This window comes from Amblyomma americanum, chromosome 4, assembly GCF_052857255.1.
Source record: "Amblyomma americanum isolate KBUSLIRL-KWMA chromosome 4, ASM5285725v1, whole genome shotgun sequence".
NCBI classification, from domain to species: Eukaryota; Metazoa; Arthropoda; class Arachnida; order Ixodida; family Ixodidae; genus Amblyomma; species Amblyomma americanum.
Window position 1 is genome coordinate 66,395,931 of NC_135500.1, and position 16,335 is coordinate 66,412,265.

Genomic DNA, 16,335 nt, shown 5'->3' on the forward strand with positions numbered 1-16,335 from the left:
CATTAAACAGTTGACACTCTACCTACTCCACGCTCATATAGTGGCCACACTAATGTGTATAGAGATGGTTTGGTAACAGGAACAAGTTCAGCCTACGCCGTGGTAATTCCTGCTACACAGACCAGTATTATCTAGCAAACTTTGCATCGGACAACCTCCACCGGGTCAAAATTCGCCTCTCTTCGTGCGGCTGTGCAGTACATCAGTGCACAAACACCCCACAAATGGGCTGTGTTCTGCGACTCAAAGCAGCCCTGCGGTCACGATCAACTCGTAGCTTAATTAAGATATCTTGAACACGAGGCGCAGGAAGAGGGTCAAGACATCGTCTTCCAGTGGATACCGGGACACTGTGGCATTGTCGGAAATGACGCAGCTGACGCTGCAACTCGGGCGGCTCACGGCAGTGCCAACACTGTCCAGATACCGTTGACAAGAGCAGACGCCGCAAGACATCTGCGAATGCTTGGCCGAAAAGAGATATTAGCGTCATGGTCTTCTCCTGGCAACTCCACATGCCGTCTGCACCGCCTAGACGCCTTACTTCAACTCGGTCCTCCGTCCGGCCTCTCCCGCTGCGATGCTAGCTGTTGTGTCGCCTGTGGCTGGGAGCGGCGTTCACAAATGCCTACTCCCACTTAGTCGCAATGGCAGACTCTTCAGCGTGTGAGACGTGCGGGTGCGACGAAACTATAGAACACCTTCGTAACTGCCCTCGGTTTCTGCGTGATCATGCACTCCTGGCTGCAACACTCTGCCGTTTAGATTCTCGGCCCCTTAATGAAGCCAAGATTCTGGGTCCTTGGAGTAAGCCTCCATTGCAGAGAACAGCTTTGAAGGCACTTTTAAAGTTCTTGAAGGTATCAGGACTGAGTGCAAGGTTGTGGGCTATCTGTGTGTGCCCTGCGCACCCTGAAAGTAATGGCCAACGGACATGTGAAGAAGTGCTCATCTCCCTTTGTTCTCTTCCATTACTATCTGTCCCTCCGTTCCCCTTCCCACGTGTAGGGTAGCATACCGGGCGCTGCCTAGTTAACCTCCCTGCCTTTCCGTTTGTCGTTATCTCTCTTATCTTCGCATACTTCCTAATATCGTCCTTCCACCTCACCATCTGCGCCCCTACTGCGCTTTCCTTACATTGGCTTCGCATCAAATGACCTGCCCATACACATTTCTGCTTCATTTTGCACTAGAATATCATCAAATAACGTTTGTTCTGTAAACCAACTCTACTCTCTTCACGTTTCTCAAGATTAGACATATCATTCTGCTTTCTGTAGCTTACTGCTCTGTTTTTAGTTTAAGTTCAGCCCCATTCATCAGCCTCCACGTTTCTGCCCTATAAAGTAGTACCGGTAACGAAGTGCTGTCATGTATATACTTTCCTTCTCAAAGATACGGGTAAACCGCTATTCGTCACCGGACAGTGAATTTTCAATGCACTTCACCCCATTATTCTTCTCGCGGTTGTTTCCTTCTCATGCTACGGGTTTGCGGTCACTATCTGCACTAAGCAGAAGTACTCCGTGACCACCTCCAATGGTTCGCTGTCTATCGCAAACTGTTGTTTGCCCTTCCGAGACTACTGAACACTGCTTTCGATTTCTTCACAATACATTTTAGACGCACCGTTCTGCTTTACATGCATAGGTCCTAGATCATTCTTTGCAGTTCGCCCCGTGAGTTACTAGGAAAGGCAATGACAACCGCAAATTGGAGATTACTAAGGTATTCTACGGTCGCCATGTAACCGCCATGCCTGTATGACTGCTGATGTATGAAATTAGTCTAACGCTATTCGTAATGTTCTACGCCTATTTGTAACAGGGGTAAGTCTCTTATATTTTGCGCATTTATCTAAGACCCGAATGATGTTGTGGATACGGCCCCATGTTGAGTAGTTCCACAAGTCAACCTGGTGCTTTAGTTGACTGAAATCTAAGGTGGATCTAATTCGATTTGTGATTACCTCTTGGATTCCTTTTTTGCCGGTGCTGTCTATCGGATTGCTTGTGGTGGCTGCTGCCAGGTTTATATCGCCGAGGCGCGGAAGTTCCCGTGGAGACTCAAGGAGCCCGAGCATGGCGTAAGAAACGTCTATTATGCTTCAAGTGTTCTTGATGAGCACGCGAAAAAGTCAGGGCATAAGAATGAAAGGGACAACAAACTTCATTAGCCAGCAAACGACTACTACTCCTCGAATTATCGTTGACCTGATCGACGACGGGGGCCATTAATTGCACAGCCGGAAGCATGGCACTTATCTACATGAAGTCACTGCGCCACAATCTTTGGCCCTAAATTTTCATCTGCTCGTCTTGCCTTCCAATTGTGATCGATTTCCTTAAGAGATTCGGAACGAGCCTCATTTCATGACTGCCAGGGACTCTAAATCTTAGTTTTCAGCTTTTACCTTAATAAATACTTTGCAAACAACAGACTGTAAGGTGATTCGTCAGAAATTTTTCAAGCTAAAGAATTCGGTTTCTACGGATTAAGATTAAGCTAACGTCCTTCAAATATTGAGGTATCTACCGAGGTGTTGAAGCACTAAGTGCAAAGGGTGGCATATTTTTCTAGCACAATCTCCCAACTATCCTTCAACAAGCCTACAGGTACCTGATCCTCATCAGCGGCTCTCCTCCTTTGCATTCAGTAGATACTTTATTTACTTCCTGTCTCATTACCCAATGTATGTCGAATTCTTCTTCAACACTTTGCTTTGCTTTATTGAAATTTTAGCAAATACAAGTTTGCCATGAGACCGGGGCTAAAGATGACGTAGAAGTCACCTGACAGGGCCTTCGGCGCCACAGAATACATGTGCAATGCAAGATGGCGGGCATGGAGCAAAACAAAACTGTCAGTCATTGGTCGCGGATACGTTGCACATACAAACTCATTTAAAAAAAATGCAACACTTTACGTACATCAAACAAAGAGATTCAGGATCAGAAAATGTGAGGACACAGCAGGAATAGGGCACAAATAATCACATATATTCCACAAAGTATAGTTTAGTTTTTTTCCTGAGAGATGCCAAGGATGATGATTGTTCAAGAAGATCAAATATGCAAGGGTAACTGTTCAGAAGGTTCGGGATTTGCCAGTGAATTAACTGCTCACCATACACGGTTCTTATACGAGGTTTTGGAAAGCTGACTTTTCTTAAACCATAGTGTGGATCTCTATTGGTAAACGTATTTATAAACGCACTACAATCAGTTTTGCATTGCATGTGTATAAATTCGGACAGTCGTTGATTATATAGCGCTGTTATACTTAATATCTGGCTTATTTTAAACTACGCAGAAACAGAGTCATATTTTGATAGATTTTAAATGAAACGCAAGCCTTTTTTGAAGAATATAAATCTTTTGCATGCTTGTTTTCGTGCCTACTTCCCATACAAGAAACAGTACTGCATGCGAGACTGGACCGTGGAAAAATATAGTTGCTTCCTCAGATGTGTTGGGAGAAGGGGAAGAAATTTATTTAGTATATTAATGTATCTTGCAGTTTTGCTGCGTACAAGGTCTACATGGTAACACCAACGGAGGTTTTCGTGAAACAGCACGCCTAAATATTTATGCACTGAAACACGTTCTAGGAGACTAGAGTGGAAGGAAAGTGGGAGAGAAGTAACTATTGGTTTATTGACAGCTGAAAAAATTACACATTTCGTTTTAATAACATTTAACATCAGCCGGTTGGCACAAAGCCATTCCGACAGATCTTCAAGCCGTTTGTTTGCCACAGACATTAGAGCGGGCAAGTTTTGCGACGCAAAAAAATGCACTAGTGTCATCGACATGCAGCAATAAAGTAGAAGTTCCAGGGATAGCAATGATGTCATTAATATATATAAGAAATAATACAGGGCCTAAGATGGAACCCTGAGGAACCCCATATTTTATGAACTCCGAATCCGAAGCAATATCATTCAAAACGACCAATTGAGAACGGTTGGACAAATATCTGCGAAATAGCTGGAGTGCGATGCCTCTTATTTCGTAGTGCGGTACTTTTTGTAACAGTATTTATGTTTAATTGAATTGAAAGGTTTGTTAAAATCCAGAAAAATTCCCATTGTAAACAATTGCATTTCTATGTTGTATGCTAACTTATTTTTAATGAATACTAGTGCAGATTCAGTTGATTTCCCTTCTGGAAACCATACTGGGCGGCAGAGAGCGCCGAATGTTCAGATAAGTGCCTAGTTAACCTTGTATTAATTACTTTTTCTACTATTTTGGAGTTATTGATAAATTCGACAGCACCGCCTTTGTGAAGAACTATGACTTTAGCGATTTTCATTTTATCTGGAAATATTCCGGTAGATAGTACCTGATTTGTTAAGCGGCGTAGGACTTCAGAGAGAATATCAGAAACAGCTTTGATTGGCACTGCTGAAATGCCATCAAAACCAGAAGAACTGCTATATTTAAGCCCATTGGTTAGGCAAACAATTTCAGTTTCTGTGGTCGGGTAAAGAAACATGGAGTTGGATGGGTTACATTGAATATACTTTTCGAACTCATAAGAACCACGAGCAGTAAAATATCCAAAGGTTAAAAAATGTCTATTGAACTCATTGCTCAGAGCAGCACCGCCAAACATATGGTTATCGATATTTAATTCAGCGGGTATAAAGGTATGACATTTATTAAGTAAACTTTTTACAATGCGCCAAGACTTTTGAGGATCTTAGCAAATGTCAGCAAATTTGTTGGCATAATAGCGAATGCTTCCTTTAAATAGGTACCCTACTTGTTGCGTTTTTTTTTTGTATTCCGCGAACAACCCATTATATCTGCATGATAAAAATTTGTGAAAAAGGGCATTTTGAGCTTTTATTCTTAGCAGTAGCTCGCAAGTGATCCAAGGTTTCCTGGCTCTTTTACCTTTCTTTACTGTTACAAGGGGGAATACGATATCATATAATTCTATTATTTTTCTAGGAATCGTTCGTACAAGTCATTGGGGTTTTGGAGTGCTAAATGTTCGTGCCAGTCTACAGCGGCTACAAGAGATGAAACTGTTCAATACTTCTCTTTGTTATCATTCGAGTCGTGCGTGCAGTATTTGTGCATCGACAATCTGTACACCGCCCTCTTGGTATAAAACAGAAAATAGATAAATGGTCGCTGATGCCACTGGCAAGGACACCAGCCATTGTTTTTTCGTGATCGCAACTTAACAAATAGCGGTCTATTAATGACTCAATAATGACAGTGACACGGGTTGGGGCATCGATAACATTGGAGAAGCCATAACAAGACAGAATATCAACGAAAGTGCCAGATGCATGTGAGGGGCGAAACAAGTTAATGTTAAAAATCACCCATAATTGTAACAGGAAGTCCTAGTACAGAAAGTTTTTCTAGCATTAATTCAAGAATCCTTAAGAATTCTTCGTAAGAACATGACAACGGTCTGCAAACGACGCCACACATGAATGCCCTGGATTTGAAAAAAGCGATTCAATGTTCCGGTTCAAAAGTGTGTAGTCAGATGCAACTTCATAACAAAGGCCTTGTTTAATATAAATTCCAACACCACCGCCTATTTTAGCTTTTCAGCACAAAGCTTCACATCTATAACCATCAAAATGCACTATATCATCAGAATCTCTGAACCAGGATTCTGAAAAACCCAAAACATCAAACTCATGCTCTAACGAAGATAAAAAACTGCAAACCTCTTCATCCTTGTTACGCAAACTGTGCGCATTTAGGTGGTAAAAGGAAAAACGCTTGGACTGCTTTTTCAATGATTAAGAAATGCTGCGAAAGAATTCTATGTCATGATAGAGAAGACCAGCATCAGGACCTGCCATTCTGCTGAAAAACCGGCCACAGCAGTAAACACTCGCCGCTTATCAGTACATTTTTTCCAGATCGTGTTCATCGTAGATCGCCTTCTGCCCTACGAGCGAAAATGCGCCCGTCTTTCTGCCACACGAAGGCATAGTTAAGTTCGGTTCCTTTTGAGCGGGCTAGCCAGAGTAACCGTTTGTTTTCTGCGGTCAAGTTGTCCAGAAGCTTCACATCCGAGTCCTTTGTCATGACAGCATTATGACATTTCATCCATTTCTGTTTTAGAGATGCCAGACGAAATCTAGCAATTATCAATGATTCCTTTTCAACTTTCGCTGGCAAGCGATGCAGGGCTTCAAGATCCGAGTCCTCTAGGTTTGGGAGTTGTAGCGACGCAGCTAGGCTATTCATTACCTCGAGAAGGTTTTCATGCTGTTCCTTAACGATTCCATGCACTTCCATGTTCAGTCTGCGGCTGTACTGCTCTAATTCATTAATCTGAAGACGTATGTGCCTGCTTGCTGGGGATTTTCCAGTTTCAATGTTTTCTACCATTTTCTTTAGGGCAGCCATGCCGTTCTTTTGTTTCTCAAGATTTTCTAGCACGGTATCATACTGGTTGGAAACCAGCTTAATTGAGCTTTCAATTCTATAAACTTTTGCAACAAGTTCACTGAGTGCGTCTACCTTTTCCACAAGAGGAAGAAGCAGAAAAAGTTTGTCATTTCGATCCTTTAGCTGGCGCTCAATGTTAGCATTTTCAGCTGGCGAAAGAGCAACTGGGCCAATTTTCTTTTTCACGGAGTCACAAGTTGGGCATTTTCATGGCGACTTAATAGAGTCACCCTTGTTTCGAAAGCTCGACGCAGACACACCCGAACATTTTCCAAGGTGATAAGGATAGTTACATGTGGAGCATACTAACCACTTTTCATCATCATTCACATCCTCATGGCAGGCTAAATATTCCGACATGATTCTCAAATGAGGGTTGACTGAAGAATACAGCAGGAACCAAAACAGCAGCGGAAGCAGCAGCGGCAGGAGGTATTCTAAAAAACACCAACCTGCAAGAGTGTTGCGTGGCAGTTAGCGTAGATCCGCAGTGTGCTGCCTGCCGCCGCTGCTGTGTGCAAATGTGCTGTGTGCAAATGTCCTGACTCCATCATTACCGTCATGATCATTTTGGCTACTGTAGAGATGTGGTTGTGTCTGTAGGGAGCTTTTCGTCTATTCTAACTCTCTTTTTCATACTAGTAATGACGTTGCCGCCCTAATTTTTGACAATGGCTAATTTCCTATTCAGACCACTTATGCTACCTCGGTTCTTTATAGCATGCTAGATTTTTAGCATTTTACACTTTGTCGTCCTGAGTATTCCTCTTTGTATATGTGCCACAGTTCCCGACAGAATATTATTTTCAAGCTCTCTTGCCTGCTCGCAGTCGCGTGCTCCTCTCTGCTCTCGTCCTCATCCTCCCAACAGCAGCTGTGCACTGGTGGCGATGTCGGCGGGATGCCCAGACGAATCCTTTCAACTTCGAAAGCAGCTTAGCCTCTTGTGAAAGAGGGACACTTAAGGCGATGTATTATGCATTAGTGACTTACTACATAATCTCCTCCACAAAGATGCGTGCAACGCCGATCACACGATGTTTGTTTATGGCAACGATGAAATACGGGCACGCCCCTTAGCTTGCCTTTCCTTAAAAAATTGTTTACGCAATCTGTAGATTGTCCATAGCCTTCAGTCAATAAAGTCTAGATTTTCTACCGGCAAATCTTATAGACTAGTGTGTAGAGAAAATAATACTGTAGACAGTATATATACAGTCTATAGATTTATGGTCATACATATTTAGCAGACATATGTCGATAGACAAGTCTATATAATATGAACATACAAAATTAATGATCTACATGAGGACAACTGAGTGTATAATAAGTCTACAGGCCATTTATATAAGGTTCGGAATGTGCTCATCTGTATATTACGCGTCAAAGCTGCACCCAAGACTGGACCATCTTCTCAGGAAAACGAATCAAGGGAAGCGACAAAGTGGTGGCCTGTTGGGCCGGCCTCGGCCGCCACCTTCGAATAGCTGCACTCACATGGACTACGTAAACGAACCCGCTTTAAGGCACCCTTTGACCCTGGGTGGGCCTAATGACTCTTGCCCGCGGCTACATCATGTTGTGAATCTTTAGAAAGTGGGGTGACTTGGAAAACATTTCCGGCGTTTTCATAGGGCTCCACTCACCGCTCATTACCCCTTTCGTCCTGAATGCGTAAAATGTAAATTTTAGTGAGCTTGCACAACAACCCTCAATCTCAGATGTCGCCGATGATTGTTTTTTCGAAGCCTCTTCGAAGCCTTGTTTTAAGCCAGCATCGCCAGCTACATTGCGACTTTCTGCTTGCAATGACAGCTCGTACAAATCAAGTATGATGGTAAGGCCCCGCACATGACGTTATCAGCGTCAACCGAGGAGACGGCCCCACATCCGGAAAGAGTCAGCAATGGTTCGTTTGAATCTATGCATTCGCTCGGACGCAAACAGTGCGCTAATATTGTGCGAAAATAACAGTTACCGTTTAGGCAGATGTACAAGGTGCAACTATCACGACAGCGAATCGTTCAAAGCCATGTCAGGCAGCGCTCTTGATTCTGCCGTGCAACTATTGAGATATACTCGGGTAGCGAGTGAGCTTGACCAAGCAGTGTTCATGGCCGCAGCCGTAAATTGTGAGCCCGTTTGTTCACGAGCTGAAGGCGGTATCCTCAGAGGTGTGGTGATAGATACGGGATGGGACAACCTCGCAGAAAATATTTACTGAGTGAGCAGTAAATGCCTTTTTCGCCATAAAGGTTATGTTTGCGTGCCCTTGTGAAGCCTCCCCCTTCCAGAGAGCCTCCGGATCCAGAATGTGCTTTCTCCACGGCACCATATCGTGCGTGTATCTTCGGGTAGAGGTAGGCGTACCCCCTTACACCCTTCGCAGGCCCTACGTCCACAGCTCAGCCACCCACGCACGTTCGCATTCCGGAAGCATCCACCAAACATTCACCGACCTACACCATCGAGAAGCCTCCACCTAGCAGAGGCTCAACGTGAAAGCAAATTCAAAGACGCAATGGGAAGTCGATGAACGTAAAGGCGAAATGTAAATCAAATATTATTAACGCAGATTTGTCGCATCGCATTTGCCTCGCGCCAAGCTATGATTTCGAGTCAATGAAGAGCAACGCAGTTTCAATTAAGAAAAATTGCAGTGTGCCTGTTCTTCTATTTTTTCCCCAAAATACAGTAAAATGGTTCGAAAGAGCAAGTATCTCTGAAATGCTGTGAAAGTTTATGGGTACGATAAGAATTAGTGATATCATTTTTTCTGACCATAAAACGTTGAGGCGACAAAACCGGATTCGTTCATTAAATTCTTCGTGGAAAAACATTGTCTTGGAAACTGAGAAATTAGTTGGAAACATATAGACTGGGAAGGTAATGTCAGTTATCTTAAGCGAAACGAGGACCTTACACCAATTATAACTCTGCATGATGCACTGTTAAAGTGAGGTGTATGAAAGTCCTCCACAACTTAGCGGCTGCCAGTCACGGGTCGCACAGGTAAGCATTTTATATCAAAATATTTATCAGTACGGTGAATAGAAAACTGTATTTGATGACGAAGACTAATAATATCATATGTGTGCAATTTAATTGCTCAAAACGCTTCCTTAAGCTCTACTAAAAGAGTAAGTGTAAGCTGAGAATTTCATTGAATATATGAGAAAACTTTGACACGCCGACCTTGCATTTGCTATATGCACAGGTGTCCTGAATATCACTCTATTACTGTCATAGTGGTGCTCTTTCATTACACAAAATTCTTCGTTAAGCTCTCTGCTGAAAGAGTAAGTGTAAGGTGAGCATTTCAATGATTTTGTGAGAAAACCGTGAGAGCCCGACCTTGGATTTGGTATGCGCGCCGCTGCCTAACAATATAACTCAAATACTGTCATAGTTGTGCGCATTCCTTACACAAAATTCTTGCTTAAGCTGTCTGCTGAACGAGTAATTGTAAGGTGAGCCTTTCAATGAATTTGTGAGAAAACTGTGACAGCCCGACCTTGGATTTGGTATGTCACAGCTGTCTTCAATATCACTCTATTACTGTCATACAACTTTAGTTGTGCACTTTTATTGCGCAAAATTCTTCCGTAAACTTTCTGCACGACGAGGAAGTGTAAGGTTAGCATCTAAATGACATTGTGAGAAAACGGTGACAGCCTGAACTTGGATTTGGTACTTGAAAAGCTTTCTCCAATATCACCCTAACACTGTCATAGATGTGCACTTTCATTACACAAAATTCTTCGCTAAGCTCTCTGCTGAAAGATTAAGCGTAAGATGAGCATTTCAATGACTTTTTGAGAAAACCTTAACAGCTTGACCTTGGCTTTGGATTGGGCACAGCTGTCTCCAATATCACTCTATTACTGTCATAGTTCTGCTCTTTCATTACACGAAATTTTCTTTATGCTCTCTGCTGAAAGAGTAAGTTTACGGTGAGCATTTCGATGAATTTGTGAGAAAACCGTGGAAGCCCGACCTGGCATTTGGTATGTGCACAGCTGCCTCCCATAGCACTTTATTACAGACTTAGTTGTGCACTTTCATTACACAGAATTCTTCCTTAAACTCTCTGCTGAAAAGAGTAAGTATAAGGAGAGCATTTAAAGGAATTTGTGAGAAAACCATCAGAGCTTGACCTTCGGTTTGCTATGTGCACAGCTGTCTCGAATGTCACTATACCTTCTTCATGGTATGGAACGATGGCAAAAGTAGGAAATTCAGGAAGAAAGCGAGGAAACCACGCATTCCACAAGACCGTTAAGGAGTGTCATTACATACATTTCAAACTTAAATTCATGCTTGGATTTAATTATAACTCTTATATGACAATGAATGCAATTTCGTCACCTCGATGACATGCAGCCCTACTTACTCTGAGCCTGGAACCCACTCTCCGTCGAATAGTATGAATCCCCCTCTCCCAAGGCGCACCCACTGTGAGAAGAAGAAATTCGGTTTGTACTCGGGGATGCCCACAGCCTGCATGTGAACGCACGCGCAAGTTTCACACTGGTGAGCTTGTTCTGTTTGCGGCAAAAGATTTATCTTGTATGCAACCATGAAGTAGATGAAGTTTTGAGAACACTGAAACAATTTGGCGTTCTGAATGCACGGATTTCTATGCAACAAGAGCAAAAAGCGGCAAAACGTTGCATGCATGGGCAGGGGCCGCTTCTTAGTCACAATAATCGCATTTACACTCTTATCTTAGCATTCCCACTGCGATGCCATAGAGGCCCCACTACAGTGCCAAACTTTAGGACCTCTTTTTGTAACCTTCTTTAAAAACATAACATTTGTATTTATTTATGAATAAACTTTGAAACTCCGGTTCTATATACATTTTATTGGCTCCTCGTAAGCTTGAGCTAAATATTCCTTCAGCATATTTTATTTGCATAAAGATTCGCAGCAGCTTTCAGCGCATCAGATTCACATGAGCAAGACAAGCGTTTGCTGATTCTTTCTTGCCTAGTTAATAGGAACTTAAGTGGACGGCTTTGATTTTAACTGCAAAAGACCTTTCACCGTTTTTTCCACGGTTAATTTATGCGGAACCCACCAGGCTCAAGTTAATTGATGAAAAAATTGTTTTGTGAGAAGGAACGGTGTAGTAACTGTTTCACTTCTCGGTGGAAACATCAACCTAGCCGTGATGGAAGCAAATAATGAGTCAGTGAAAGAAGGAAAAGAAAAGCAGACGTGGTAGTAGAGGATTCTTTTACGTGCAGCGACATGGAACAGCATCCTCGCCAAGAGCCAGACTACGCCCACTGTAGGGCTTCTCCGATATCTCTCCTTGCTCCTTGGATGGATGCGACAATAGAAGCTAATTTAGGCAGTTTTTTTCAGCACCTGACTCTTTCTGGAACCGTTTCTTTAAAAAGAATTAAGCAAAAGTTTAATACGGCTAAACCTAAGTAGAGAAAGTGAAAGCTTAAGGTTATGCGCAGTTATACTTGGCTAAGCTCGGTCTTGCTTTAATGATTTTCATGTCACTTAGTCAAGCCAGGTCGCTTAATCAGGTATACAGCCTGCCGCCTATTCCAAATTTGTCTCGCAGTCACTTCGCGGGGCGTCTATACTGCCGAATCCACGGCAACTGCTCCCGTTTTATGGCGGCACGCTCCTTTTATACTAACCGAAGAGTCTTTAGCGATTGCAAGGCTATGACTCAAGCGCTGCAAGAAGAAAGAGCGCGGCGACGACGGCAGCATGGTGCAGCTGGAGCATAGTGACGTCATGACGGTCACGCTATGATGAAACACACGCCGAACAAGCTACGGAAGGGAGCAGTAAAGCTTCCGCTTTAAAACAAACCTCGCTCGAAACTGTGTCCTCATACGAGAGAAAGAAGTGGGCCACGTTATGTCGAAGTGACCATTCAGGGCACATTCATTGTGTGGGACAGGATATGTCCCAGCATCTACTTCGGGCGAGTTCCCAGCGGCATTGAAAAGGACCAAAGCAAGTACCAGAAAGTGGCACATTGCCCAGATTGCAGCTTTGGTATTTGGTGCGGACTTTCTTCAGAAAGTTTAATGGCGCAAGAGAACGAACACAGGATGACACAGAGACAGAAAGGCGCCCTTTACTTACATTGTTTGCTTCTATGCCAGTTGCAGAGACATACCATTTTTTGTTTGTATTTATGAAGTGCTGCTTTATGCTTGTTTTTATTTACATTGTTTGCTTGTCTGTCAGGTTTCTGTTTCTGTATTTATTCAAGACCACCTCTGCCATGTGCCATAACATCATTTTTTTATTTCCTGTAAGTTCTGCAGGCCCGGACGCTTCACACTGTTTATTTTCTTCCAGTTATGTAACTTAAGCTCTGCCAGGTGTGGATGCTTCCTATACTTTTTTATTTTCCATTCCTTTCAAATGTTTACCTGCAGCTGTGGCAGGTGCACAAAGTGCAATTTCTAGTGCTTGTTTTCTTTCATTGCAATATGTGGGCAAGTGCAATATGTGGGGCAAAGTTGTTCTGAAGTGACTGTAGTTATGAAGGTCATCATAATATGGGGATTATGAATAAATTTTGAACACTTCGATTTTGTGCCTGTGAAGTTTGTTTGCATGTTCCTGAGTCGTTTTTTTCGCATTACTTTTCCTGCTTTTCCGTTCAGTGTCCATTATGTGCATTGTAACATGTTCTATCCTCAATGGACCCGAGGAAAAATGAGGCTTGCCAACATTCGTACAAAGTCACTTCTGAACTAGTGTTGAATGCAGGCAAAAAAAAAATTGGGGGGACGCTTGAGCTCCGCCTTTAAAGGTATGATGCAACAATGTTAATGGCTCTCGTTTGTGGGTCCCTTTACAAGTTCAAACGCAGCCATGTTGGCGTCGTTGTCTGTGATACTTGTGTGCCTTGTACACTTAAGATGGTTTTTTAGTCCAGTAAAATCTACGAAGAGCAATGTCTTGTGTAGCACCTGCTGTGCATTCCACCAGTTATGTAATGTGCTTCAGCAAAGTGCAGACCAGGGCTACATTGGGCCTACAAGTATGTACAACATGCCAAACCTGTGATACTAGCAATCAAGCTGGCAGTCAAGATGAAGCTTTTTTTTTTAAGGGCAAACAGCGCGTAAGACTTAGACGGAAAGCAAAGAAAACATAGGATGAGCGCTCATCCTGCGTTTCCTCTGCTTTCCGGCTATGTCTTTCGCACTGTTCGCCTTAAAAATGCACAGCCAAATCGCCCGTTTGGCCACAGTGTAAGATACAACTGTTCTTGTGCAATATCTGCGGAGCACTCGACAAGGCATATGCAAATCACTGTTGATGCTGCATGCTTTTGTTTCCCTGCTGTATGTTACAGTTGGGAAACTGGTATGAACAGCTGTGGCGAAAAAAAATATTGTGAGCAATGAATAAACGTAGTGCAAAAACAAACGGTTTACTGGTGCCTAGCAGTCTCCACACCACACTTTTTCCTCGTGCACATTCATCAAACACATAGTGACCACAAGCAACTGATTGCCTAATTATACAGATCGACGTAAGCAACGGCAAAAGACGATGTACGAGGATGCATTTCGCTTGTTGGACGAGCTGTTTCGGCGTGTATTTTGACTTGAGAAGGAGAAAGTGCAGTAGCTGTGCGGCAAGCTTGCTGATGCACTGAAAGGCATACTGGTGACCACTGTCGGTGGAGCAGCAGTTGGTGTGTGCACTTGATATCTTGCCACTAGAGGCTTTCAAGCACACGTAAGAAAAAGTAATTTACAAATGCTGGAATGTGGCTACCAGTGGCCAAGGGCATCATATCACACGGGCTCACGCATTAACACAGGGCAATGGCACTGCCCGTAGCAAGAGTGGCTGCGACAACTCGCCACGCCAGCACGGTGAGTCATTGCAGCCACAGCTGCCAGATGGTGTAGGGCTTACTGCCGGTGGAGCTGCTGTTGCCGCTGCTGTTGCTGTCGCAGCACCATCTGCAAGTGTGCTTGCCTCTGCGGACGGGTTGTGCCAAAGAGACCAATGATACGGTCTCGCGTTGCTCTACCACGCACGTAGATCATGCGAGATCCTGTCCCCGCCAAGTACCCGGCAAGCAGAGGTGACCCATTGTTGTCAGGGTCATCAGTTGTGTCGTCTTTGTCTGCTTCCAGGGCTTATTCTAGACAGATGTTGTGCAACGCAGCAGACGCTGCAATGATGACCACCGCCCGCTCCGGCTCGTAGTGGAGTGTCCGGTACCCTTGAAAGCACCGGAAGCGGCTTTTCAGAATACCAATGCAGCGTTCCACAACACATCGCATTGAGGCATGTGCCCTTCTGCAGTGTTTGCACCAGGATGCCCTGACACTGGTGTGAGCAGCCACGGCTCCAGTGGATATCCACTGTCTCCTGCACGACCAAAATTTGCAGTGAAGTGTGTTGTTGCTTATATGTAATAAATGATTCATACCAAGCAGCTCAAAACCAGTATGCTGAACCAGAATTCATAGGCATGCAGAAGATTCATGACTAAGGGGTACCTCTGCAAGCGCAGCCTTCTAGGTTAATGATGTACTTTGATATCCTACACAACAATAACGATGTGCGCACCTCTTTTGCCCGGGTGTTTTACGCTTGAAATACGTTTCACTTTATAACAATGTTTCTTTTGCCTCTGCACCAGCAGTAACAGTAAATACACAAAAATAAATACGATACATCATACTGATGCATGTCATCCATGTTATAACCTGCCTCATTTAGGTATGAGCCACTGCTGTAGCTTAATACGTGCTGTCGAAGTGGCCCGATGATCAATACGCTGCTTACCCAGAAGAAACTCTCCATCCTCCAGCAGCCCGTGCTCCACCTTCCGACGCAGCCGTGAGTAGCGCCAAGACCAGGCATCGTGACAAGACCCCGGGCAGCGAGTGTCGACCGCAAGGATCTTCATGTTTGGGTCGCAGATCTGCGAGAAACACCGGCAGAAAATTTTGGACGTGAACTTCCACTGTCGAGGTAGCGGCTTTCGAGCACATGCGCTCAGAAAACCAGTCTACTCACGATCATGGTATTCATTGCGTATTATCCTTTGCGGCTCCAGAATGCTGCCCGGTTTGCTGGGTCTCCCCGCGGCGCTTTTATGGCAATCAGCGTGCCGTCAACGCAGCCGACGACGCCGGGGATGGTGCCGCGGGGAAGGAAGGTCGCCTTCGCTGCTGCGTTTTCCTCGGGGTGCGCCGGGAAACCCACCCATGCCTTCTGTGTGCCGACTTTGCAGATGGCCTCAGCCACACGCCGCACGCACTTGCTCACCGTCGGTTGTGCGAGGCCGACGGTCTGCTCGTTGCCGACACACACTTGAAAGCCCCCGGAGGCAAAAAAACGGAGAGCGCACAGCACCTGCGGCCGCACCGACAAAGCGCTCCTCCGTACGCCTCGCTGTTCGTCGGCAAGTTTGCCGCACAACCACTCCACTTTCTCCTTATCCAGTCGAAATAACCGACGGAACAGCTCGTCCGGCAAGTCATACGCGTCCTCGACACCGTCCTTCGTCGTTGCTGGCGCCGACGTTGCCGCCTCCGCCACCAATAAATAGCAGACGCCGCCGCAGCCATTTTCCCTCTAAAACTCTTTAGACCGACTCATCGCGCTCGCAAAAAATAGTCTAAAACCGCGGGCACAATTAGGTGTGCACCGTCATGCGTTTTTTCTTGTCCGTGACGGCATTGCAGCTTCCCGTGACGCAACTTTTCAAAATGGCGCAGGCGACCAATAGAAGCGGGCATTTTAGAGCGCTCTCAATTGTAGAGCGGTCGGAGCGAGTTCACTCGGCCAAAGCCCACGGCCTACAACTGAAATTTTGGACCCGCTAAAGGCCTAGAGGAATTCCGCATGTACCAAATGGGCTTCCCGTGTGTTTCCGAGC

The 16,335-nt window shown here is 44.6% G+C and overlaps 1 protein-coding gene across 1 annotated transcript in view; it reads right to left on the minus strand.

The window, feature by feature from the left end:
* The window catches only part of LOC144130148 (uncharacterized), an 82,196-nt gene that overhangs the window by 11,610 nt on the left and 54,251 nt on the right, over positions 1-16,335 (minus strand). The window contains exon 5 of the mRNA XM_077664160.1: positions 10,828-10,934. Coding sequence (XP_077520286.1) covers positions 10,828-10,934 — 107 coding nt within the window. The remainder of the gene's footprint in view (positions 1-10,827; positions 10,935-16,335) is intronic.